General features: G+C 47.3%; 1 protein-coding gene across 1 annotated transcript; it reads left to right on the top strand.

The window, feature by feature from the left end:
* Positions 1-262: 262 nt before the first annotated feature.
* DNASE1L3 (deoxyribonuclease 1 like 3) lies at positions 263-23927 on the top strand. The gene is made up of 8 exons (XM_033210257.1): positions 263-737; positions 7711-7799; positions 10550-10639; positions 11229-11341; positions 15382-15494; positions 18519-18676; positions 23114-23210; positions 23752-23927. Exons 1-8 carry the CDS (start codon positions 597-599, stop codon positions 23866-23868), a joined length of 918 nt encoding a protein of 305 aa, XP_033066148.1. The 5' UTR covers positions 263-596; the 3' UTR covers positions 23869-23927.
* Positions 23928-27192: the final 3265 nt, after the last annotated feature.

Below are 27192 nucleotides of genomic sequence, written 5' to 3'. Positions count from 1 at the left end.
TACAGTAAAACAGCCTAAAAAATTAAGTCATTCAAACTACCCTTGACCTTACTTTACACCACCAGGGCAATTAGAGTCACAGTCTGGGTGTGTCTGAGGACACCAGGCCGCCAAATCCCAGTGATTTAGAGAAAACCCAGCAGAATTTCCCATGCCTCCTGCCTCATTGTCCCCCAGCAGAAGGTTCCGTCACCCCAGGTGCCCTCTAGGGTGGACCACTTCCGAGTTCATCCACTGTCAGGAAAAGGCACATGGCATGCAACCGCAGGACCGATGACTAGATGTCAGAGCTGGCTCCCGGTTGGGATATGAGTGACTTTGTGGAGGATGGTGCCTAAATGAGGCATGCCAATTTCCGCACCCGGGTGACGAACATAGGGGCTCCTAAAAGGCTAGCCCAATGTATCTGTATTTCCTTGGGGATTAAACCTCATGATCTTCAGTTCCTCCGAGAACTGAAAGTTGCAACGAGAAATCCAGTAATTCCTGTTATCTGCAGGCTTTATAAGTCGGTGGAGCCTGCGGAGGTGGCCAGAATCCGGCACTCCAAGCGCTGCTGTCTTCTCACGGAGTCTTGAAGCCAGAGCAGTGCCAGGATGTCACAAGAGCTGGCCCCACTGCTGCTTCTCCTCCTCTCCATCCACAGTGCCCTGGCCCTGAGGATCTGTTCTTTCAACATCAGGTCCTTTGGGGAAAGCAAGCAGGAAGACCAGAATGCAATGGATGTCATTGTGAAGGTGAGTCCCTTTCCTGGGAGGAGGATCCCAGACACCCCTTACACCCTCTCTCCTGTCTTCAGACTTTAAGAGACTCAAGGTACTTAAAGTTGGCCCTTAGGGGGAATGTAGAAGCTGGCCTGGAACAATAACCACTTCAACTCTCTGTGCCTCCTGCCATCATCTTAAAACAGGGCTCTCTCCAGGATCGCTGAGGGGACTATAGGAGTTGGCAAATAGAAAGCTCTTAACGTAATGTCTGGCTCATTATACGTTCCACATAAGGGTTGGCTATTATGATTTTTCTTGCTATTTATTGAATGCCTGTATCAGGCACTATAAGCACATGGTTTCATTTCATCATCTTTATGAAGAGGGACGATTACTCCCCACGCAGAGGTGATGAACAAAGAAAAGATGAAGTAATCTTATACAGCTGCTCCTTTTCACCAGCAAAGCCCAGCTCCTTTCTCTCTCTTTTCTTTTCTTTTCTTTCTTTCTTTCTTTTCTTTCTTTCTTTCTTCTTCCTTCCTTCCTTTTTCTTTTCTTTCTTCTTCCTTTCTTTTTCTTTCTTTCTTTCCCTTCCTTGCTTTTTTCCTTCCTTCCTTCTCTCCCATCCTCACCATCCCTCCCTCTCTTTCTCTTTCTTCCTTCTTCTCCTCCTTCCTTCCTCTTTCCCCCTCCTCTACTCCCCCGATCCTTCCACCTTCACTTAAGCTTTCCTTGGGTGATATATCCAGTGTCTGGGGACACTGCTCGCTTTCTCTGGAGTTAGTTGACTCCATTTATCTTACAGGGTAATTTATTTTTGATGCTGGCAACTTAACCCTTTCCCAGGACTCTGGAAAGGTACTTATTACCTTAGGAAACCTGAGGCACCATGGTGTGGTAGGGGGGCCAGGAGCCCTGGGTTCAGATCCCACCTACCAGACTTGTGAGCTTCAGGAGGCCCTGCACCTCCCTGAACCACCAGCTATTCTCAGTAAAACGGCGACCACACCGGAATACCACCTGTAGCACTGGCTGGGGAAGAGAACTCAGGGTGCCTGAGGCGCCCAGCAGAGCCTGCAGCAAGGTGGGTATTCATGAGCCAGAGCCGCTGCTGTTGCTCTCATTGGGAAAGAGGATTGGAGTAAGGACTGGCAGGCTCTGTTCTTACCTGGATGAACCTTTCAGACCCAGATGGCCCTGCCCTTTGGGAGGTACCCAAGGCCTTCTAGATGGTGTTGTTTAGCCAGGATAGCAATGCCAAGCCTGTGGGAACCATGACAAGATTGTTCAGTGGGAAACCCTGACATGTAAGGAAATGATTCTCCCCAATTCACACATGGCCCGTGGAACCTGGGTAGCCACTGAGTTCCCATCTCCTTCCTCACTGATGCAACCCGGCTGTCTTTTTGATCCTTAGTGAGTCCATCATGGGGGCTTGAACTCTGCATCGCCCCTGAGCAGCTGTGTGCTGCAGGGCGTGTCTGAAGTCCTTGTCAAGGCTGCCTCACCCTCCCCATCCTACCAAGAGGCCATCATCCCCAAAACACTGCAAAAGCCACCCAACAGTGCACTCACAGTCACCCAAGAATGCCAGGCACTCAGAATAGGATTCTCTGTAGCGCCCATTGACTAAGCACCTCCTATAGGCCAGGAATTCTATATTTGGATTTAACACTGTGACTTAGGTGGTGTCGCCCCCATTTCATAACTGAGTAAACAGAGGCTGAGAGTGGCCCCTTATCTAGATTTCCATAACCAGTAAGGGGAAGAGCCGGAGTCAATCACACCCCTGCAGCCCAGCCATAGAAGCTGAGATGCCTTCTCCACTCTTCCGTCCGGATTTATCGCTTCAGAGACTCAGCAGCATCATGCTGCCGTCATCCTGACCTGCACTGGGGAGGCTGGAGAGTGAGGGAGGCCTGCCTTCTCCATCTTGGGTTGGCCCCTGCATATCATGCGCAGCTGTCCAGATGCCAGCCCCTCCCTGGCTCAGTGTCCCCTGTCTGTGCGTTCTCCAGGGTGTCCTTAAAGAACAGAGTTTGTTCATCCAGCAAATGCTCAGTGAAGCCAGACCTTGCATCAGACACACCAGGGCACTGAGGATGTAGCAGTGGCTGTGGGAGGCATTGTCTCCCTCTTCACAGAGCTTACAGCAGAGGGTAATGGTTATTTCAGGAGTGCATGCTATGTGCCAGGCCCTTAATGTGCAGTGTCTAATTCAGCCACACAGCCACTCTGATTATTGTGCCCATTTTGCAGAGGAGGCAAATGGAACTCAGAGGTGAAGAGAGTTGCCCAAATAGCTGTGGAGCACATAAGTGGCAGAGGGAGGGCTGGAGCCCAGGCTCTTCCCGCCATGCTGAGCTGCTCCCTCTTTAGAGGCATGACATAGGGTTTCACAAGCCACCCTCTGGCCCAGGTCTTTCTTTCTTTCTTTTCTTCTCTTTCTTTCTTTTTAATTTTCTTTCTTTCTTTCTTTCTTCCTTCCTTCCTTCCTTCCTTCCTTCCTTCCTTCCTTCCTTCCATCCATCCTTCCTTCCTTCCTCCCTTCCTTCCTCTCTTTCCCTCTTCCTCTCTTCCTTCCTTCTTTTTTTTTTTTTTTGGACAGGTTCTTGCTCTGTTGCCCAGACTGGAGTGCAGTGGTGCAACCACAGCTCACTACAGCCTTGACCCCCTGGGCTCAAACAATTCTCCCATTTCAGCCTCCTGAGTAGCTGGAACTACAGGTGCACACCACCATGCTGGCTAATTAAAAAAAAAAATTGTAGAGATGGGGTCTCACTATGTTACCCAGGCTGGTCTCAAAGTCCTGAGCTCAATATCCTCCTGCCTCAGCCTGCCAAAACACTGGGCTTACAGGCGTGAGCCACCATGCCCGGCCTGCCCCAGATATTTCAAGACCCCTCCAGACCATCTCTTCCCCTCTCCCCAGGCCCACTTATAACACACGTTGCTTGGATTCTGTCAACACTAGGCATGCACAACCCAGAAATTCCTCTTCCCCTCCTGTGAACAGAGTCAGGAATTTGGCCTTAGGGAGATATCAGTGTTTCAGGTCTCGGCTCTGGAAGGTTTCCTCCCTGGGACTCTCATCCTGGGAGCCTCCTCTTGAGAAGATGGAGCCAGGGCAAGTATATTTTTCCTGGTCTGAAATTTGAGCAGGGAGAACATGTGTCAAGAGGGATTAGAAAATGGAGTATTTGGCCGGGCGCGGTGGCTCATGCCTGTAATCCCAACACTTTAGGAGGCCGAAGAGGATAGATCACGTGAGGTCAGGAGTTCGAGACCAGCCTGACCAGCATGGAAAAACGCTGTCTCTACTAAAAATAAAAAAATTAGCTGGGCGTGGTGGTGCAGGCTCCTGTAGTCTCAGCTACTCAGGAGCCTGAGGCAGGAAAATTGCTTGAACCCAGGAGGTGGAGGTTGCAGTGAACTGAGATCGCACCATTGTACTCCAGCCCGGCCACAAAGCAAGACTCCATCTCAAAAATAAATAAATAAATAAATATAGTGGTCAAGAAGGTGCTCTGTAGTGTACATAACCTGTTGTCCTGTATTCACTCTGTGTTCAAATTATTAAACCTCATGGAGCCTCAGAGTACCCAACTACACTAGCATTGAGGACCAGCATCAAAGAGTTATCACGAAAACTGATTAATTGCCGGACGTGGTGGCTCACGGCTGTAATCTCAGCACTTTGGGAGGCCAAGGCAGGCAGATCACCTGAGGTCAGGAGTTCGAGACCAGCCTGACCAACACGGTGAAACTCTGTCTCTACTAAAATACAAAAATTAGCTGGGCATAATGGCAGGTGCCTGTAGTCCCAGCTACTCAGGAGGCTGAAGCAGGAGATTCGCTTGAATCCAGGAGGTGGAGGTTGAACCCAGTGAGCCGAGATTGCACCACTGTGCTCCAGCCTGGGTGAAAAGAGTGAGACTCTGTGACTCTGTCTCAAAAAAAAAAAAAAAAATTGATGAGTCAATGATAAGAGGTAACTCTTATGAAGCCCTTCCTATGTGCCAGGCACTGTATTAAGCATGTTATATAAGACAACTCATTTAACTTATATTAAATAAGTTAGTTAGAAATGCACCTGTCATGTCCTGATAAATTTTGGCCATTACCTCCCATAATTTCTTACCCATCAAGCAGTTTTCTTTTTTAAATAAGACTTCCATTTTAATTTTAAAGGTCTGATTTTTAAATTATATTCTGTATAAATTAAACAATGATTTTTAAAATGAAAATAGTCATTAAAGATGATTTTTAAAATACAGAAACCTGTAAAGAAGAAAAGAAATCATTCATTACCCTGCCACTTGAAGGTAATAGTTGTTGGCATTTGGGTAATTTCCTTACAGGCATATGTAAGACCGCATGGGTTTTGCAGCAGGGACACCATCCTGTGTCATCAGTTTTGTATTCTGCTTTATATTATATTTCCCACGATGTTCATATTCTTTTAAAACATGGCTTTAATGCTATATAATGCCTTATCCTGTGTTTGCAACCTAATTCATTGAATGATTTTCTGTTTGGCAATACCTAGGTTGTTTCCAATTTTTTGTTGCAATACATCTTTCTCTTTGATCTGTACAGGTAATAATAATTTGTTTCATGCCTCCTATATGGCTGGCACTATTCTAAGTACCCACTTAATCCTCTAGCAACCCCATGAGGGATTGATATTATCATCCCAATTTATACATGAGGAACCTGAGGTGCAGAGAAATTGTGGATATTTCCTTACAATGAGAGACATTCTTTTTTTTTTTTTTTTGAGTTGGAGTCTCACTCTGTCACCCAGGCTGGAGTGCAACGGTGTGATCTTGGCTCACTGCAACCTCTGTCCCTCGGGTTCAAGTGATTCTCCCGCCTCAGCCTCCTCAGTAGCTGGAATTACAGGCACACGTCACCACGCCCGGCTGATTTTTGTATTTTTAGTAGAGACAGGGTTTCACCGTATTGGCCAGGCTGGTCTCAAACTCCTGACCTCAGGTCATCTGCCTGCCTTGGCCTCCCAAAGTGTTGGGATTACAGGCTTCAGCCACCCGCGCCCCAAAGGAAGACATTCTTCAAAGTGGAAAAATTGGGTCAAAGGGCATACATATTTGAAAATACCTTCCAGAAAGGTGTGGCAGTCACAGTGACTAAATCAGCAGACTGGCTTGGCCAGCAGCTTCCAGCTCCCAGGAGAGCCCTGTGTGGCTGATGCCATGGAGTTCAAGCTGTCCATGGAAGGCTCCAGCCTTAGGACATTGTTCTCCTTGTCAGTCACTACACGGGTGGACCTCCTACCTGGGGCAGCTTCCTAAAGTCTGAACCCCCAGTCACAGAGGCACCCAGACAGGTGAGTGCTGGTGTCTCTCCCCACTGGGTCCTTCTAAAGATGGAACTGGAACATGTGCTCTGGAAAGACAGGACCACTGGCATAACCCTCGTACTCTATGTCTTTGGTGGCTGTGTAAGAGGACATAATTAACCTTGGGGACCAGGTGCGGTGGCTTATGCCTGTACTCCCCGCACTTTGGGAGGCCAGGGTGGAAGGATCACTTGAGGCCAGGAGATTGAGGCTGCAGTAAGTCATGATCACACAGCTGCACTCCAGCCTGGGTGACAGAACAAGACCTTGTCTCAAAAAAAGATATTAACCTTGGGGATGCCTTGTCCTTGACCAACAAATTCTGTGTCATTGAGCCCACCAGGATCCCATACACAGAAAGGCCCCTGTGGGCTTGGTCACAGAAAGGGCTGTGGGCTTGGTCTGCACCCTGGCTTCTAGGTTGTTGCTCACCTTGAAGGAGCCTCTCCTATATTCTTTTCTCTCTGAGTGCCTTCTCAACTTTCAGGGACCATTCAAATGTCACCTCCACTGTGGAGCCCTTCCAAATCCTCTGAATAGAAGCAATTAATTACTCCTCAACACTTCCACAGCTTGTGACTTTTATTTAGTGCAGGTTTTTGTTTTGGTTTGATTTTGGTCTCACATCATAGCTAGCTGTTTCCATTTGTCTGTCTTGCTGGACTGAGTCTTCTAGAGTAGTGACTGGTTTTCTTTTTTTTTTTTTTTTTTTTTTTTTGAGATGGAGTCTTGCTCTCTCCCCAGGCTGGAGTGCAGTGGCGTGATTGCGGCTCACTGCAACCTCTGTCTCTCAGGTTCCAGAGATTCTCCTGCCTCAGCCTCCCAAGTAGCTGGGATTACAGGCACATGCCACCATGACCGATTAATTTTTGTATTTTTAGTAGAGATGGGGTTTCACCATGTTAGCCAGGCTGGACTCAAACTCCTGACCTCAGGCAATCTGCCTGCCTCATCCTTCCAAAATGCTGGGATTACAGGTGTGAGCCACTGTGCCCAGCCAGGACTGTGTTTTAATAGTTCAGCATGGTGGACTTTGTAGTCACGCGGACCTGAGTTCAAATCCTGGCTCTATAACCTATACTGGCTGTATGACTTTAAGCTAGTCACTCAACCACTCTGAGTTTGGTTTCTGCCTATATCTAATGGACAAAAAAGCATAGTTATCCCATGGGGTTGTTGTAAGACTTGGAGTAGGTTTGCAGTAAATGTCAGCTTTTATAGTTATTATCATTATAATTATACCTCTTTAATTCTAATCCAGTCTGTTACCTTTGCTAAGGGCTTAATATATATTATTATTATTATAATTATTCAAGCAAAGCCAAGAGGCAGGATATTGTGGGGAGGTCATGAGCAAGGGGCTCTGGGCTTGAATCGTATAGGTTCAAATTCTGCCTCCGCCACTTTCTAGTAGGGTGACTGGGAGTGTAATTTACTCAACTTTCTCTGAGCCTCATGCTTCTCTTAAAAATGTATATAACAAAAGTACCAACCTACCTCAGGGAGTCCTTCATTTAATTCAGAGTAGAAATTATTTTAATAAGCACTCAATGCAATGCTTAAAAACAGTAAATGTCCAATAAAAGGTTTTATTTATCTGTGGTAAATGACCTCAACCCCTGGGAATTCTCTTTCTTGCAGGTCATCAAACGCTGTGACATCATACTCCTGATGGAAATCAAGGATAGCAACAACAGGATCTGCCCCGTACTGATGGAGAAGCTGAATGGGTAACATGGGGAAGGGTGGGCCCGCTAGGGCTCAAGGTCAAGTGCAAGGGCATCTGAAAGCTCCAGGGATCTAAAAGTAATGTGAGATCCCGCACTTTACCACCAGTTCACATAGCCTGTGCTGCCCAGGATTCCAACTCCCTTAGCCACGGTCCTGAGAACTTTCTTTTTTTTTTTTTTTTTTTTGAGACGGAGTCTCGCTCTGTCGCCCAGGCGGGAGTGCAGTGTCACGATCTCGGCTCACTGCAAGCTCCGCCTCCTGGGTTCATGCCATTCTCCTGCCTCAGCCTCCCGAGTAGCTGGGACTATAGGCGCTGGCCACTACGCCTGGCTAATTTTTTTGTATTCTTTAGTAGAGATGGGGTTTCACTGTGTTAGCCAGGATGGTCCCGATCTCCTGACCTCGTGATCCGCCCGCCTCAGCCTCCCAAAGTGCTGGGATTACAGGCATGAGCCACCGCACCCGGCCTGAGAACTTTCAACCAGCTGATTTTACTATGATAAAACAGAATAGGGGAAATAGATAAGGGGTCTGGACACAGAAAGAAATGAAAAAAGCAGATGAGGCTGAGCTAAAAAGTACAGGTATGAAGAAAATGTTGGAAAAAAGAGAAAAAAACCAACAGTAGAAGAAAGATCAATAAAATTATGATATGCTCACACACTGGAATATTATGCAGCTGTTAAAAGTCATGCTGGTGGCCAGGTGTGGTGGCACGTGCCTATAGTCTCACCTACCTGGGAGGCTGAGGTGGAAGGATCACTTGAGCCCATGAGGATTAGGCTACAGTGAACCATGATCACCCCACTGCACTCCAGCCTGGGCCAGAAAGCAAGACTCTGTCTCTTAAAAATAAATAAATAAATGCTTGCTACACAATAAGTTAGAGCTAAATATTCCAGCATGGAATAATGGCTGCAATGTATTAAAAAAAAGCAAGTTGAGAATTGCAGGTAAAATAGCCCATTTGAGTCGTCATGTTACATGAATAAGGGTGTGTTTGTGTTTCCATGTGCATAGAAGATGAAAGATTGGAAGGATGCTCTCCAAACTATTCATAGTGGTTACTTCTGGGGAGTGTGATCAGAGAGCTGTGGTGAAAGGGGTTAGTGAAGGAATGAGGGGCACTTGCTTTTTATTTTAGTACTTTTTAAATTTGAGACTCTGTCGCCCAGGCTGGAGTGCAGCAGCAAGATCTCGGCTCACTGCAACCTTTGCCTTCTGGGTTCAAGCGATTCTCCTGCCTCAGCCTCCCAAGTAGCTGGATTTACAGTCGTGCACCACTATGCCTGGCTAACTTTTGTATTTTTAGTGGAGTCGGGGTTTTGCTATGTTGCCCAGGCTGGCCTCAAACTCCTGACCTCAAGTGATCTGCCCGTCTCAGCCTCCCAAAATGCTGGGATTACAGGTGTGAGCCACTGCACATGGCCATCTCAGCATGAAACACTTAATAGAGACTTTTGAACAAAAGCCATGTCTGGGTCTTGGGCAGGGGCGAGAGGAGATGGTAGATCCCAGTGCCATCATCCTGCAACCTCCGGGCTTATTCATCATAGGGAAAGAATGTGTAGGACAACTGTAGGGACAGGCAAGAATCCATGTCAATTTGCCTAAGGGCTTCCCTTATAGTGAGGAAAATGAGTGAGGGACCTGCCTGAGTCACTCAGCCAGGAAGTGGCCACGCCTACCGCTGAACTTGCGTCACATCTGATCTCATAGCCAGTGCTCTATTCTTTGTCATCTCAGCCTTCCTTGGAGTGGTCCCAGTCAGGTTTGTGGGAGACTGAGGGGACAGTTTTGTGGGGGACTGAGGGGTCAGGTGGGCTCCAGGCACAGTCCGTCTGGGGCAAGTCTTTTCACCACCATTGGTCTTGGCACTCCCCAACCTGTCTAGACTGTCATGGACTCCAGGCAGAGCCAAGCCTGTTTGTCCCTTTATCCCCCACAAGCCAGGATGGGCCTTAGTCACTTTGCAACTGAGTCACCCCAAGCAGTTTGCTAACTCAGGACTTGGCAGGCTATGTTCAAAATAGGGCCAGCCTCCCCAAAGTGGAAGCCCAGCAGAACCTACTGTCCACACTCCTGGGGCCCCAGGGGCCGGGTCTGCCTTAGAATAATGCATCTGAAGTCCCAGGAATTTCTGTAAGATTGGCCCCTAAATACCCCTTCTGCTTTTTTTCCAACTGAACCTAAGAATATGCTGCAGCTTTAGACATGCCCTAGATCTTTTTGTGAGCAGACAATGTGAAACTGTGTTAGGCTCTGCCCAGAGTGGAGTTATCAGTAGGTTTGGCAAACACACAGAGAGAGTCCGGTTTCCCTGGTGCAGGTTTATTCCACTAGAAAGCATAAGCTGCAGCTGCAGCCATGGGCATGAGTGGGGTCAGGGGTTGATTCTGGCCCAGATCTTCTTCTAGGGTCTCAGTGGCCTCCTACAGGTACAGGCCAAAGCATGCGGGTTTTGGGGTGAGTTGGATCTAGGTTCAAATCCCAACTTGGCCTTGCAAACCATAAAAAGAGGATAATGATAATACCCTTCTCATAAGGCAAGAAATAATGGCTGTAAAGATCCTGGTAGATGCCACATTCCAGCCAATCAATGGTGGCCCTTCTTATTGGACTCAAAGGTTATGATGAACAGTGGCCCTTCCACACATTGGGTGTATGGGGGCAGACTGGAAAGAGAGGAACATGTACAGTAGGGGAATGTTTATTCTTTAAGATGCAGTGTGAAATCTTTGTTTTCTAGAAATTCAAGGAGGGGCATAACGTATAACTATGTGATTAGCTCTCGGCTTGGAAGAAACATATATAAAGAACAATATGCCTTTCTCTACAAGTAAGTATCATCTATGCTCCCTAGAACATGGCCACTAATAAATCGTGAATTGAATCAAAATGCATGTCTTTTCTGCAAAACCAAATTTTGATCTCTAACCAATTTTCAGTGTTGATCAAAATAACTGCTGTCAAAACTGGGGACTTATGCAAAGTATTAACTCTTCAAGCTGAAAACACAAGGGGTCTCCTAACACCTCATTTGTTGGTTGGCTCCATGGTTGCCAGGCCAGGAGTTCTTTACTCCTCATAGTCAAGTCCTGGCCCAAGGCTGGAAAGCTGAGGTGCTCAGCACAGCTGATTCCTGAACTTCATATTCTTTTCCTCTTCCTGCTAGTAATTTCTTAAGTCTGAATATTAACCTGTGGGTGCCACAGATAACTAGTATGGCTCAGATCTTCAGCTCCCAGATTCTCAACAGCTCCCTGGCTGTTGAGAAGAGTTGACTCAGCCTTGTTCTCAGGAAAATGATCCCATGCTTGAGCCTGCTCTGGAGTCTAAGAAAGCCAAGGGAACCTACATCTCTGCTTTATGAAAGTAGTAAGAAAAGGGCTGGCTCAGCTGGGAGGATTTCCTTTTCCTTCTTTTAGGGAAAAGCTGGTATCTGTGAAGAGGAGCTATCACTACCATGACTATCAGGATGGAGATGTAGACGTGTTTTCCAGGGAGCCCTTTGTGGTCTGGTTCCAGTCGCCCCACACTGGTAAGACCCACAGGCCTCTCTCTCTGGGACCTCCCCAACGGCCCATGAATGGGCAGCAGCCTTGAGCATGAGCTCAGGTTTATGCAGCCCATCAGGGAGGCATTACGCTGGATGTGACAGTGCATTGCTTCTAATACCTCAATGTAGACAATGCAGTTCGGTGTGATGGCACCAGGCTTGCTTCTCAGAATGCCATGACTCAAGACTTCCCCAGCCTAGAACCCACTTTCTGGAAGCAATGGTAGCTCCCCTCTCTCTGAAGAGTTTAGGTGCATGGAAATTATTTTCTGCAATTCCTTGGTTTCTGTCAAGTACAACCCTTCCTTCCTTTTAAAAAATCCTGGCTGGGCGCAGTGGCTCACGGCTGTAATCCCAGCACTTTGGGAGGCTGAGGCAGGTGGATCACCTGAGGTCAGGAGTTTGAGACCAGCCTGGCCAACATTTTGAAACCCTGTCTATACTAAAAATACAAAAATCAGCTGGGTATGGTGGTACGTACCTGTAATCCCAGCTACTCGGGAGGCTGAGGCAGGAGAATTGCTTGAACTAGGGAGGCGGAGGTTGCAGTGAGTTGAGATCGTACCACTGCACTCCAGCCTGGGCGATAGAGTGACACTCTGTCTCCAAAAAAAAAAAAAAAAAAATCGTAAGTGATGGCTTAGGTGAACCGCTAGCCTAGAGGCTCACTCTCCAGCCAGTCACTGCATTGCAGACTCCTCCACAGGCTGCAGCGGGTGAGGAAATCCAAATGGATTGTTCCCTGAACTCTAACAACAGTACTTGTACTGGCACCTGATTAAGTGCCAGCCTCCTGTAATCCTTGCAATGACTACAAGGTAGGGAGTAGGATTATCTCCACTTTACATTTCAGGAAACTGAGGTTTAAAAAGGCGTGAAGTCACCCAGCTGCTGAAATGGACAGGCCAGGGTTGTAACCCAGGCCACCACCTCAGGAGCTCGTGTTCTTTTTTTTTCTGTTTTTCAGACAGGGCCTTGCTCTGTCATTCAGTCTGGAGTGCAGTCGCATGATCTTGGCTCACTGCAACCTCCGCCTCCTGGGCTCAAGCAATCTTCCCACCTCAGCCTCACAAGTAGCTCAGAAGTAGCTCAGAAGTAGCTCAGAAGTAGCTCAGACTATAGGCACGCACCACCACACTCCGCTAATTTTAAAATTTTTTGTAGAGATGAGGTCTCACCATGTTGCCTAGGCTGTTCTGAAACCACTGAGCTCAAGCCATCTGCCTGCCTTGGCGTCACAAAATGCTGGGATTACAGGTGTAAGCCACTGTGCCCAGCCAGGAGCCCATGTTAACCACTATGCAATGCTCGATGGAGTCAAGAATCAAATATTTTTTCAGTACCTACTATGTGCCAGGCTCTGTTGAGGGCACTGGACCAGACAGAGGAGGTGACATTGGGCTGTGACCTGAAGAAGCCAGCCATACAGAGGGCTGGAGAAAGGGCGTTCCAGGTGGAGGGTACAGTGAGCACAAAAGCTCAGAAGTGGGAAGGAGGCTAGAATATTTAGGGGGACCAAAAGAAGGATGGGGGAGTGCAGTGGAGGCCTGAGGAGGAGAGCCGGTGATGAGGGTGTGTAGGGCCCTGGATGCAGCCTGCTGGGCTGAGTTCTGGCTCCTGTCTGTGTGACTTGAGCAGTGACGACCCCACCGCCCTTGTCTGTTGAGGTAAGAGTGGGAATCTGGGCTGAGAATGAGGGGAGGTCCCAGGAGGAGGTGCTCAGAAAGTGACAGCTGCTGTTAGCAGGTGGGCCAGGCACGGCTTCCGAGGGTCACACACATTGCCACACTCAGGCTCTCTCAGTCCTCCAACGGTGGGGGAAGGTTTTCAGACACTTCACAAAAGTCTTTCATGAAGACCACGCTAATTTTTAAATAGCTTTTTGGAAATTTTGTTCTTAATTACAAAAGGAGTATAAACTGACAAGCCTCATTTTTTTTTTTTTTTAGATGGAGTTTCGCTCTTGTTGCCCAGGCCGGAGTGCAGTGGTGTGATCTTGGCTCACCGCAACCTCTGCCTCCCAGATTCAAGTGATTCTCCTGCCTCAGTCTTCAGAGTAGCTGGGATTACAGGCATGCGCAACCACACCCGGCTAATTTTGTTTTTTTAGTAGAGACAGGTTTTCTCCATGTTGGCTAGGCTGGTCTTGAACTCCCGACCTCAGATGATCTGCCCGCCTCGGCCTCCCAAAGTGTTGGGATTACAAGTGTGAGCCACTAGGCCTGGTCAATTTTTCTTAATTAGAAAATTTTCTACTGGGCTCGGTGGCTCATGCCTGTAATCCCAGCACTTTGGGAGGCTGAGGCAGGTAGATCACAAGGTCAGGAGTTCGAGACCAGCCTGGCCAACATGGTGAAACTCCGTGTCTACTAAAAGTACAAAAAATTACCCAGGTAATTTTTTACAGGTGGTAGTGTGCACCTGTAATCCCAGCTACTCAAAAGAGGCTGAGACAGGAGAATGGCTTGAACCTGGGAGGTGGAGGTTGTGGTGAGCTGAGATTGTGCCACTACACTCCAGCCTGGGTGACAGAGCAAGGCTCCATCTTGAAAAAAAAAAAAGAAAAGCAAAGAAAAAGAAAATGTTTTTCCTTAGTAAAAAACATTTTTTACTAATGTTTTTAGTAAAACCAAAAAAACCAAACAGGTTTATTATTTTTGAAAAGCAGAAAATAGGCTGGGCATAATGGCTCACACCTATAATGCCGGCATTTTGGGAAGCAGAGATGGGTGGATCACCTGAGGTTGGGAGTTTGAGACCAGCCTTACCAACATGGAGAAACCCTGTCTCTACTAAAAAAAAAAAATACAAAACTAGCCAGACTTGGTGGCACATACCTGTAAACCCAGTTACCTGGGAGGCTGAGGCAGAAGAATCGCTTGAACCTGGGAGGTGGAGGTTGCAGTGAGCTGAGATTGCGCCATTGTACTCCAGCCTGGGCAACAAGAGTGAAACTCCGTCTCAAAAAGAAAAAAAGAAAAAAAAAAGAAAACCTTTAAAAAAAAAAGTAGAAAATACAACCATAAATATATACAATTTTTAGCTGTCAATTTAAAAAAGGAAGAAGAGGGATAAAATACATCAGAAACAAAAGAAAATAGACTTGCCACACACACACACAAATGGGAAGATAAAAGCACCCACAATGCCAGCATGGAACACAGTTGTTATAAGTAAAATGTTCATTTAGAAGCAGAATGCTTGTTCTCTGGTACCGCAAAGAAAAATCAACATTCAGATAAAAAGTTTTCTCAGCAAGCCAATTTTACTTTCTGCAGAAAGGGTGCTCCTCGCAGATGGAACAATGGTGAGAGCACACCTGAATAAAGGAGCGAAGCAATTTTTATCCTTTACTCAGCTTGTCCCTGCTGCTGTGTCCTGTCTCTATTGGTTGGAGCCAGACCACACAATCTAAGCTAACCTGACTGGCTAATAATTTAAACCTTTCTTAAATAGGTAAAGGCAAGGGAGAACAAAGGACAAGAGGAAGTTGCTTATGCCAAATAGGGAAGGGGCAAAGGCTGTGAGCTGGAACGTGCCTGCGAGCCTGTCCAGCACAAATATCTTGGTTAAGGTACAAGGACATAGAATGTACTACATGCCTGTAAGCATGGCTAACAGCTACACAGGATAGGGCTTAACAAAGAGTTATTAGCACAAAGCAAGGAGGCTTGAAGGAAGTTAGTCTTTAAAAGAAACCTATTTCTAACACTTATGATTTATTCTTTAACAAGAAAGGAAACTTTGAAGAGGAAACTTTTTTACTTTCTACAACAGTCTACCAGCTTTCTCTTAGCCATGAAGGGCAACTGGGAGAAATGAGTCTTTTGTGTACTAAAAATAGGCAGCCTAATGACCCCGAGATCATTAAAATCTCAGCCACTGGCCGGACCCTCTAGGAACAGGGGACCCAGACAATGCAGCCTGTGCCTTCTGGAGGGAAGAGCCTGTTTCCCTCCAGCAGTGTTTGTGAGACCTTGACAAGGGAAGTGTGTGACCTCTGCCTCTTTCCTGTTCCTCAGCTGTCAAAGACTTCGTGATTATCCCCCTGCACACCACCCCAGAGACATCCGTTAAAGAGATCGACGAGTTGGTTGATGTCTACGTGGACGTGAAACACCGCTGGAAGGCAGAGGTGATGACTGCTGTGTCAGCCGAATTCCCATCTAGCAGGGGCAGGCTCTGGTCCCTGAGTGGGATGAGTACCTCTACAGGGAGGGGGAGAGGGCAGGGCATGTGCAGGCTACCACCACTTACAGCCTTCTTTAAGGCCTTTCTTCAGCCCTAAGTATCCCTCTTGCTAAATCTGCCTGGGTACCCTGCACGTGGGCTTTGGGAATTCCCACACTTTCTCATTAATAACAGATGCCAACGTTTACTGAGTGAATAGCTAGTGCCAGGCACTGTGCTGAGACTTGACATGGACAAGTTTATTTAATCCTCCCAATAATCCCTTGAGGTAGCTACAGTACCTTTCTCATTCCCACTTTGCAATTGAGAAGCGTGAGGCATAGAGCAGTCAGGATTGTTTCAGTTGCGAGGGACAGAATCTTAACACGGCTCATGAAAAGAAGGAGCAATTGATTGGTTTGTGTAACTGAAATGTCCAGGAGTACTTCAGGCATAGCTGGATCCAGGGCTCAGACAAGATAATCAGGGCTTGATTTGTCTCTTCCTTTCCATCTCCTGGTCACCCTTTCCTCTATGTGGCTCCATTCTCAGGTTGGCTCCACCCATGGGATGGCAAGATGGCCACCAGCAGCCTCCAGACCAACTGATAAATTTTTTTTCCCACAATGCAACAAATACTGTGGGACTGAGTCTCATTGGTTCTGACTGGGTCACATGTCCATCCCTGAACCAATCGTTGTGATCAGGGTGTTGAGATACTCTGATGGGCTAAATCTGTGTCCACCCTAGTTTCACCCCAAACTCACAGTTTGAGGTGCAGGAGGGATGGGTGGTCTCCCAAAGAAACTTGGAGTGCTGTTTTCACAGAAGGGGGCATACATTTGCCATCCCTATAGGCTCAGTTCTGTCCACTTTTGGAAGAGAGGGATGCACTACTTGTGGCTGTGAGGGTCTGTGAAAGCTCTTGGCAAATATGGAAGTGCACCCAAGGGTTCTTCTTCTGTATTTCTCTTTTCTTCTTTCGGAATGTGACTCCTGTGATCCCCCTTCCTCCTCCTTAGTTCCACTGCTCAAAGTGCAAAATGAATCAAGTAGACTGTGAACATAGTCCATCAGAGCTAGGGCATGGAAAAGACCAGGGGTGTATTTCATTGCTTATTAATAAATAGGTCAAAAGAAAGATTCGTTCTTTCCAAAAATTATGAAATCATTTACTTATTAAACAAGAATGTATTGAGCACCTAATGAGTGTCGGGCTGTGGGGAGGCATCAGTGGCCTAAAAGTGAACAAGAGGGGAAACTGCTTCAGTGAAGCAGACTTGGATGTGATTCCTCTTTTTTTTTTTTTTCTCTTGAGATGAAGTCTCACTCTTTTCCCCAGGCTGGAGTGCAATGGTGCAATCTCGGCTCACTGCAACCTCCACCTCCCGGGTTCAAGAGATTCTCCTGCCTCAGCCTCCTGAGTAGCTGGAACTAAAGGCACCCGCCATCATGCCCAGCTAATTTTTGTATTTTTAGTAGAGACGGGGTTTCAACATGTTGGCCAGACTGGTCTCGAACGCCTGACCTCAGGTGATCCATCTGCCTCAGCCTCCCAAAGTGTTGGGATTACAGGCCTGAGTCACTGCGCCCGGCTGGGCTGTGATTCTTGACTTCACCACTTGAACCTCCCAGTCCTGTGGCCTACAGCAGGTCACTTAATCTCTCAATCCTGTTTCTGTAGAGGTTAGTGGGCCCTTCTACCTCCTATTGTTTATTGCTGTGAGGTGTAAATTTAAAGACACCTAGTGCTAGGCCTGGCACATAGTGAATGTTCAGCAAATCATGTCTGTATTAGCAGAAGCTGGTGATCACTGAGGTTAAGAATGACACTCTGTCCTCAACTGAACCTGTCTATCACAGGGAAAATCGTGATCACTAAGGTCAAAATAAAATGTTCTTGAAGAAAACTCTAAAGTCAGCAATGCCCCACCAAACAATAGCACAAACAAGGAAATCTGGCACTTCCTCTGGATTGTGGAATGTTGAAAATTCTGTTCCAAGAGCCGTGCGGGGAAAAATATTTCCAAGATAGAAAGTTTCTGTTGGTGGCCTTGGGTGGGGGTGGACAGCTCACTCGATGGTCCCCTCCCCCGAAGATGCCTCCCACCTCCTCAACGAACTGAATTTTCACAGAAATAAGTTTCCAACTTCAAAACAATAGGAGAGAAAGAGTGATGCCAGGGCTGCCAATACACCACCCAAATTTACTTTTCCTGCTTGAAAACAAAAGGCGTTGATTCATTCGTGTCTTGACACCCTACAGTAGTTTGAGCCAGAGACAAAAGATGTGAGGGATAGATTCACTGATTTTTTTTTTTATCCACACCTGACTCTGCATGCTGAATTATGGAATTGTGATGACTAAGAACAGCAAACATTCTCCTTCCTGTTAAGAACACCCTCCCTGGTACGCACTCGCCTGTCATTGACTCATCAAAACTGTGACTCAATTTTAAACAGCAGAAAGAAATTTTTAAAGACCCTGTATTCATTTGCTAGAGCTGCCATAACAAAGTACCATACCAAAGACTGGGTAGCTTAAACAATAGAAAGTGAGTTCATCACCGTTCTGGAGGCTAGAAGTCCCAGATCAAGGTGTGCCAGAGGGGTGGTTTCTTTTGGGGGCCTCTCTCCTTAGCTTGTAGATGACCATCGTCTTCCAGTGTCTTTACATGGTCTTTGCTCCATTTTTCTGTGTCCTAATTTTCCCTTTTTACAAGAACACCAGTCATATAGGATTAGAGCCCGTTTTACCTTAATTCCCTCTTGAAGGTTCTATCTCCAAATACAGTCACCTTCTAAGGTGCTGGGGGTTAGGACTTCAACACAGGAATTTGGCCCGGGTGGGAGCAGGGTAGACACGATTCAGCCCATAACAGACCCTGTTGTTCACTGGGCCTGGGAGGCGGAGTCTTTGCTAGAGACCCGCATGAAAGCGTTCTGCAGCAGCATCCACCAGGTGACAATTTCAAATCTTGTCTTTTAGAATTTCATTTTCATGGGTGACTTCAATGCCGGCTGCAGCTATGTCCCCAAGAAGGCCTGGAAGAACATCCGCTTGAGGACCGACCCCAGGTTCGTTTGGCTGATCGGGGACCAAGAGGATACCACGGTGAAGAGGAGCACCAAGTGTGCATATGACAGGTAGGAGGCCCTGCAGGGTGCTGCTGGCTCACCACCGTGCTTGGTGTGCACTAGGAAAGGCGCGAGGTGGCTGGGCACCGTGGCTCACGCCTGTAGTCCTAGCACTTTGGGAGGCCTTGGCGGGTGGATCGCTTGAGTACAGGAGTTTGAGACCAGCCTGGGAAACATGACGAAACTCTGTCTTTACAAAAAATACAAAAATTTGCCGGGCATGGTGGCAAACACCTATAGTCTCAGCTACTCAGGAGGCTGAGGTGGGAGGATCGCTTGAGCCCAGAAGGTGGAGGCTGCAGTGAGCCAGGATCGCACCACTGCATTCCAGCCTGGGTAACAGAGTGAGACTTTGTCTCAAACATAACAAATAAAAATAAAAATTAAAAAAGCACACTGCTTGGAGAGCTGAGTCAATTAAATGTCAGGCCCCTCTACTGGGTACCACATGCAGTGTATGAACCTCAGGACCCTGTGCGGTGGCCCTGGGCATTGTAGCTTAGCAGAGGTAAGCACTGGCTTCGGTATCAGACAGGCCTGGATTTAAATCCTGACATTACCACTTAATATGTCTGTGACCAAGAGACAGGCTCTCTGTGTCTTTCATTGCCTCCCCTGTAAAATGGAAATTATCTTAGTGCCTCACTCATGAAGATCTGATGTGGAGTCAATGAAATAGCATGTCAGGCTGCTAGCACAATGCCTGGCATACGGCAAGTGCTCATTACATTAATGGGCTGTTCATTGTTCCATCACAAAGACTTACCACTATTGATTCAACCAATCCCTATCATTGGGCATTAGGTTATTACCAAGGGTTTGCTTTTATAAATACTGCTAAAATCAATATCCTCTGTGCATTTTGTGCAAGTACTTATGATTTCCTCAGGAAACAACCCCCAAAATGAGATCGATTAGTGCAACCGTATTTGTACTTTAAAGCTTCAGGTATATGTTCCTAAATGCAAATGTCGTACATTTAAGTCCTAGCATTCCCTTGTGCTTTTTAAAGTCCCTTCAGGGATTTTCAAACAGCTTTCATCTTTGCTCCTTCAATGGGGACAGAGTGGGGAGTGCCTGAGGCGTGTGAATGTTGGTGATCTTCCATCACAGAGACCACAGGTGGGGAAACCCCTAGGAGCCTGGTCCCAGGTGGTGGCCACAGTTCCCAGAGCTCAGCCTGCCACGAGGAAGTGTGAGATGGCCATCTGCATGAGAGCCACCAGGCCACTCGTTTTCACTTCTCAAGTTTCTTTTTTTTTTTTTTTTTTTTTTGAGACGGAGTCTTGCTCTGTCACCCAGGCTGGAGTGCGGTGGCCGGATCTCAGCTCACTGCAAGCTCCGCCTCCCGGGTTCACGCCATTCTCCTGCCTCAGCCTCCCGAGTAGCTGGGACTACAGGCGCCCGCCACCTTGCCCGGCTAGTTTTTTGTATTTTTAGTAGAGACGGGGTTCACTGTGTTAGCCAGGATGGTCTCGATCTCCTGACCTCGTGATCCGCCCGTCTCGGCCTCCCAAAGTGCTGGGATTACAGGCTTGAGCCACCGCGCCCGGGCCACTTCTCAAGTTTCGAAGTCTAGCTTTCATTTCCATCCCATGACCTCCTTTGTTCCTCTTGGAGTTTTTGAGGCTGGTGTTTCCTTTGCATAAGTTATCATTCTGCAAATTGGAAACCCAAGGTGGGGAGTTACAGGGGACTAAGTGCCCAGACCATCCCCACCCCCTATTTTGAAGGACTTCCAGCAAAGCCGGGACGATGGCCACTCACTCACTCACTCGCACATGGCAGTTGTGTGCCCTTGGGTAGGTCAGGTCCCTTTCTCCAGCGCCATTCTTCTCCCCTGGCAAATGAGTGGGAAGTGACTGAAAATGATACAGAAGAATCAGAAGGCAACATGGCCACAGTAGATCGGGAGGGGGTAGAACAGGTTAGAAAAAGATGTTTACTAAAAGGATCCTGACTTTATACACATGTATCCCAAAGGATGGTGGGATTACATGTGACATTTTAATGATTCATTTTTTATTTTGATACTCTGAATTTTGTTTCTCATAACAACATGTAGAACTCTTGTGGCTTTTTTTTTTTTTTTTTTGAGACAGAGTCCTGCTGTGTTGCCCAGGCTGGAGTGCAGTGGCACAATCTTGGCTCACTGCAACCTCCGCCTCTTGGGCTCAAGCGATTTTCCTGCCTCAACCTCCCAAGTAGCTGGGATTACAGGCATATATCACCATGCCCAGCTTTTTCTTTCTTTCTTTTTTTTTGTTTGTACTTTTAGTAGAGATGGGGTTTCGCCATGTTGGCCAGGCTAGTCTTGAACTCCTGACCTCAGGTGATGCACCTGCCTTGGCCTCCCAAAGTGCTTGGATTACAGGTGTGAGCCACCATACCCGGCCTCTTGTGGCTTTTAAAAAGTCATAGGCCAGGTGCGGTGACATATGCTGTAATCCCAGCTACTTCTGGAGGCTAAGGCAGGAGGATCACTTGAGCACAGGAGTTCAAGGCTTTAGAGCAACATGATCACATGCCTGTGAATAGCCACTGCACTCCAGCCTGGGCAACATAGTAAGACCTGTCTCAATACAATAAAATAAAAAGTGAAATTAAATAAAATAAACTGAGAAAATAAAAAGCCATAAAAATGATGTTTTAAAAATGGAGTTAGACAAGATGTTCTCAATTCCTGTCTTTGTTCCGTGTTCACATATTTATCAAACACCTCTCATGTGCTGAGTGCTGGGGGATCATGCAAAGATGCCCAGGATCTGGCCGGTGCCCTGGACCAGTCTGGGAAAACTTCACATGAACACCGGCCTGGTCCTGCACATCCCTGGAAGAAGTCAGAAATAGAGGAGCCTTAAACATCTCTTTCTTTACTTTTTGAGTCTTAAAGAAAGCTTTCACAAATCTCTAATTTGATGTGAAGAATTTACATTTGGGTTGAATTAAAAGCCGTAGCCCGGGTGCAGTGGCTTACACCTGTAATCCCAGCACTTTGGGAGGTTGAGGTGGGTGGATCACCTAAGGTCAGGAGTTCAAGACCAGCCTGGCCAACACGACTAAACCCCATCTCTACTAAAAAATACAAAAATAAGCCAGGCATGGTGGCACACACCTATAATCTCAGCTACTTGGGAAGCTGAGGCAGAAGAATCGCTTGAACCTGGAAGGCAGAGGTTACAGTGAGCTGAGATGACGCCACTGCACTCCAACCTGGGCAACAGAACAAGACTCTGTCTCAAAAAAAAAAGAAAAAGAAAAAGAAAAGTTAGTTGGGGTGGTGATGTTAGCAAATGCAGATACCAAAACTGTCGATTAGAATGGGGAAGGCCCAGTGGGCACTCATGAAATGGCAGTTTGACTCACCTCGCCATTCCTCGGTAAGTCACTCAGGACCACGTAGACTACAACTGCACCACCCAGCTTGGGATATGTTAGTTTGTTTCCAAGATTCATTTGACTACCTCATTCTTACTTTTTGTCATTACTGCAAAGCACATATGCTGTGATTTTTCTCGATATTTTTCATTATATCCCTTAATTTCTTATTGAAATACATTTTTAAAAGAAATTTCATGGCTGGGCGCGGTGGCTCACGCCAGTAATCCCAGCACTTTGGAGGCCAAGGTGGGCGGATCACGAGGTCAGGAGATCGAGACCATCCTGGCTAATACGGTGAAACCTCGTCTCTCTAAAAATACAAAAAATTAGCCGGGTGTGTTGGCGGGTGCCTATAGTCCCAGCTACTCGGGAGGCTGAGGCAGGAGAATGGCGTGAACCCGGGAGGCGGAGCTTGCAGTGAGCCAAGATCGCGCCACTGCACTCCAGCCTGGGTGACAGCAAGACTCTATCTAAAAAAAAAAAAAAAAGAAAGAAAGAAATTTGATACTAGCAAGAGTAAGAAAGCAGCAGCATTTGCCATAAATTGAAGGTAGTGTGAAAATTAAGTCCAATGAAAATCATGCATTGTTAAATTCTGCTTTAATTCTCTTGTCTGCAGAATGCTCAGAAATGGCAGCCTACTCTCTGTCAACATGGGACTGAGGGAGGTATTAAAGACAAACCAGCACCTCCCTGAGAATTTCTCCATAATCAAATCAGGGAAAGTGAAAATAATTGAAAAGAGAACAGCACTCTCAGTACACAAGTCATTGTTGTGTGGGATAGTGTGCATGTGTCATATAAAACCTCCTACTCCACCAGGGACATTGCTCACACTGGGAGATAGTGTCCTGGTGTCCACAGAACCATGGCAGGGACTGATCCTATTTCACAGTGGTAGGCACTGTCCTTTAGGGTCACAGGCTAAAACCAGGTCTGGACTTTGAGTGCCACATGAAAGGGCCAGGCTGCTCAGTCAATTCCAAACAGCAAACACAGACTTTGGTTTGATCTCAGCAATCACAGGTTGGATTAACACAACTGTTTTTCCTCCCCTGGTTCCAGGATTGTGCTTAGAGGACAAGAAATCATCAGTTCTGTTGTTCCCAAGTCAAACAGTGTTTTTGACTTCCAGAAAGCTTACAAGCTGACTGAAGAGGAGGTAAGGCTGCCATCTTGTCTTTCTACGCCATTGTCCTAAAAAGATGATTTAGCCTGGGCAACATGACGAGATCCCATCTCTACAAAAAATTCAAAAAAATTCACTGGGCATGGTGGCGCATGCCTGTGGTCCCAGGCTGAGGTGGGAGGATCACCTGAGTCCAGGAAGCAGAGGTTGCAGTGAGCTGAGATCGCACCACTGCACTCCAGGCTGGGCAACAGAGTGAGATCCTGTCTCAAAAAAAAAAAAAAAAGAAGAAAAAGATGGGTTGATGTCACCCTTTGAGGTCACTGCTGAAGACTGAAGACACAATATTGGGCACTAGACCTTGAGTTTCAATGCTTATGATTTTGTGATTTGAGGACCCGCCAAAATTTCTGATCCAGCTGGTCTTGGAATAACACTTACCAGTGTGTGTTCTGTGGGGTGACTTTGGGCATTTCATCTCCCCTTCCTGGTCCTGAATTTGCTCATCGCTAAAATGAAAGCATCTCCCAGGCATCTCCTAATTTCCATATCTACCTCCCCTTTCTCCTTACAGGCCCTGGATGTCAGCGACCACTTTCCAGTTGAATTTAAACTACAGTCTTCAAGGGTCTTCACCAACAGCAAAAAATCTGTCACTGTAAGGAAGAAAACAAAGAGCAAACGCTCCTAGATCCAAGGGTGTCATCTTATTAACCATTTCTTGCCTCTAAATAAAATGTCTTTAACAAACATATGAACTGCTCCCTGAACTTAGAAAACAAGACTGATCCAACTGCTTTCATTTTTTGACCTGAATTTATTCTGACTTGAGCCAAATTGGAAGGAGAATCTTTTCTATCTCTTTTGGCCTCATACCTCCCCTAAATTGTCCAAAAGGGAACCAGGGGCATTTGTAGCCCAAAATGATGGTCTTCATGCCCTGAGCCAGAGCCCCATCCTCTGTCACTGGGTCTGCTCAGCCCTGTCATGTGAGAGGCCACAGAGGGAGGAAGAGCGTCGGCTTTCAGTTCTCCTGAGGGGTCCTGTTCCACCAGCAATGACCAGAAACACCAAGGCCCCAGCTGCCCCTGTGATTTGGGCAATTAACTGTTCTAAGAATCTGCCCCCTCCTGTGTGAGGTCAGGCCACCATCACGTCTCACAGGGTGAAGGATAAAGGCCACTCCCGCCTGGTTTTTCTGCCTTCGAATTGTCCTCCTCCAACTCAGTCAGCCCAGGAAGCACCAGTGTCATCCTCTGAAATACTAATCTGACCACAGCCCACCCTCAGTCCCACCCCGTGCCCATAAATCCTTCAGTGGCTCCCATCACCATCGGAGAGAGCTCAGTCTTGGCCACCATGAAGGTCTCTGTTATCTGGTATATTGCACCAGCCCCACCTTCTGCCAGGGTCGCACCCTGAACCCCTGCTCCAGGAGGATGTCCTCCACCATGCACCCCCATGCTCTCCCTCCCTGGGGGCCTTGGCTCTGCCCCCACATGCTCTGCCCTATTCCAGAGCCTGGGTCAAGTGCCCCCAGCTCCCATGTGCGCCCTACCTCTATTGCAACATCCACCACATTGTATTTGTCACCAGGGCCAGTGTTGGGGATCTTTGGGGCCCCAGTGTGACAAACACCTAGTGGGCTGGCTGGGACTCGAGGATTTTGTTATCTTTCTGCAATCAAGAAGGTTCACTGGAGTCCAACAATACAGCACCATTTAGCCTGTATGCCTATTTTTGTTTGTTTTGCTTTGTTTTCCCTGATGTTTCTTTGTTCAAGTCATACATGAACATGGCTAAATGTGCAGGCAGTACCGAAGAATAAGCAGGGAAAAGGAACGCCGCGCCCTGACCCCATCCCCAAGTTTCCTGTCTCAGAGACAGCCCCTCTTCCCAGCTCATGTGTTTTTCCAGAGAGACTGCACAGAAATGAGCACCATATGTAACCTTAAAAATACAAAATATAGCACACCATATGCACGGTTCCACTCCTTGCTTTTTCCCTTTAATATATTGGGGATGATGTGACTTTTGATGTAGAAGAAAAAGACCTTAAGTCTGATGCTTGAAATTATGTAACATCTGACTGGGGAAATACAATGAAGGGGCCCTCGTTTAGCAGGGAAGCCATCTTCCTCAAACGTCCAATGAACCTCATTGGACAAAGGTCTCACGAATTGGTGAGGGGGAGGGATGGCAAGGCTGCTAACACATCTGTCACCCTTCTCCTAAGCCAGGGCTCACTGTTCCAGGAAACTTGCCAGTTTCCATGGTCCAAAATGGTCAAACAAGTTCAGGCATGGTGGCTTATGCCTGTAATCCTAGCACTTTGGGAGGCCAAGGTGGGCCGATTGCCTGAGCTCAGGAGTTCGTGACCAGCCTGGCCAACATGGCGAAACTCCGTCTCTACTAAAAATACCAAAAATTAACCAGGCATGGTGGGTACACTCCTGTAGCCAGCAACTGGGAGGCTGAGGCACAACAATCGCTTGAACCCGGGAGGTGGGGTTGCAGTGAGCTGAGATCGTGCCACTGCACTCCAGCCTGGGTGACAGAGTGAGACTCTCAAAGAAAAAAAAAGTCAGGCAAGTCATAAATTGGCTTATTCCGAAGGGAGAGGCTCATCCTTCTGTCTCATAGAGCCATAGTCTCTGCTGCCTACCAGCTGTGGGACCTGAACAGGCTACTTACCTTTAGTTTCCTTATGTGTAAAATAGAGATAATAAGAGAATCACCCTCACAGGTAAAGTTTAAATAGGGTGATGGGTGTAAACCACGGAGGATGTGCCTGATGCCTAGTAAGCCCTCGATAAATTAAATTCCCTTACTTCTGTCCCAAAGTACTGCAAACTCTGACAGCCCACAAGGCTGGGACAAGAACCCTGGCTGCTGGAGCTTGGGACTCCATGCTGGCTGGGGGAGAAATGGGAGGGAGGACCAGACACTAAATGAGTCTGTCCATGGCTCTGACTTGGTCCTGACACCCTGCAGCTTCCTCCCAACAAGACATCCCTCCACTCCTGTCCAGGAGCAGGTTACTGGAGCCACAGGCATCTGCCAGCTCTTATTCCGGCCAAGTTCTGCCAGGCAAGAGGGCACAGAGCAGGGCATGTCTCACTGCACTTGACCTCATGGAGCTGCAAACATCCTCCTGTCCCTTTGGGTCACCTGGCCTGGCCTGGGCAAGGAACTCTGGTGGCCTTTTGGGGAAAAGGGATGTCCCCTGGTCATAGGCACCCTTTTAGCCTTGGCTTTGTCCAAAAAGTCTAAAGCTTGGCTGGGTGTGGTGGCTGACGCCTGTAATCCCAGCATTTTGGGAGGCTGAGATGGGAGGATCACTTGAATCCGGGAGTTTGAGACCAGCCTGGGTAACATGGCAAGACCCCATCTGAACGAAAAATTTAAAAAATTAGCTGTGCATGGTGGTGCATGCCTTTAGTCCCAGCTACTCAGAAGGCTGAGGCACAAGAATCACTTGAGCCTGGAAAGTCGAGGCTGCAGTGAGCTGTGATCGTACCACTGCACTGCAGCTTGGAAACAGAGCAAGACCTTTTGTCAAAAACAAAACAAAACAAAACAAAAAACAAACGAACAAAAAAGAGTCTAAACCTTGATATGCACTGGAATCCCAGGGAACCGGTTACCATGGCGATTCCCGGGTCCCAGTCTCCCAGAGTCTGTCTAAAGGGTCTACGGCCAGGGCGCAGGAACCTGCAATTTCAACAAGTCCCCCAGTTGATTCCAAGGCACGTGATCTGAGGCCCAGATTTGAAATCACTCTCCCAGTCCCCCTTGGTGAGGAGAGGTGTAGCATGGCAGCAAGGACCAGGCTCACTTTGGAGCCATAGTCTCTACCGCCTACCAGCTGTGGGACCTGAACAGGCTACTTACCTTTAGTTTCCTTATGTGTAAAATAGAGATAATAAGAGAATCAACCTCATAGGTAAAGTTTAAATAAGGTGATGGGTGTAAACCACAGAGGATGTGCCCGATGCCTGGTAAGCCCCCGATA

This window comes from Trachypithecus francoisi, unplaced genomic scaffold (genome assembly GCF_009764315.1).
Source record: "Trachypithecus francoisi isolate TF-2019V2 unplaced genomic scaffold, Tfra_2.0 Lachesis_group0, whole genome shotgun sequence".
NCBI lineage: Eukaryota > Metazoa > Chordata > Mammalia > Primates > Cercopithecidae > Trachypithecus > Trachypithecus francoisi.
Note: the sequence above shows the minus strand (reverse complement) of the source record. Positions and strands in the feature narration are given on the sequence as shown.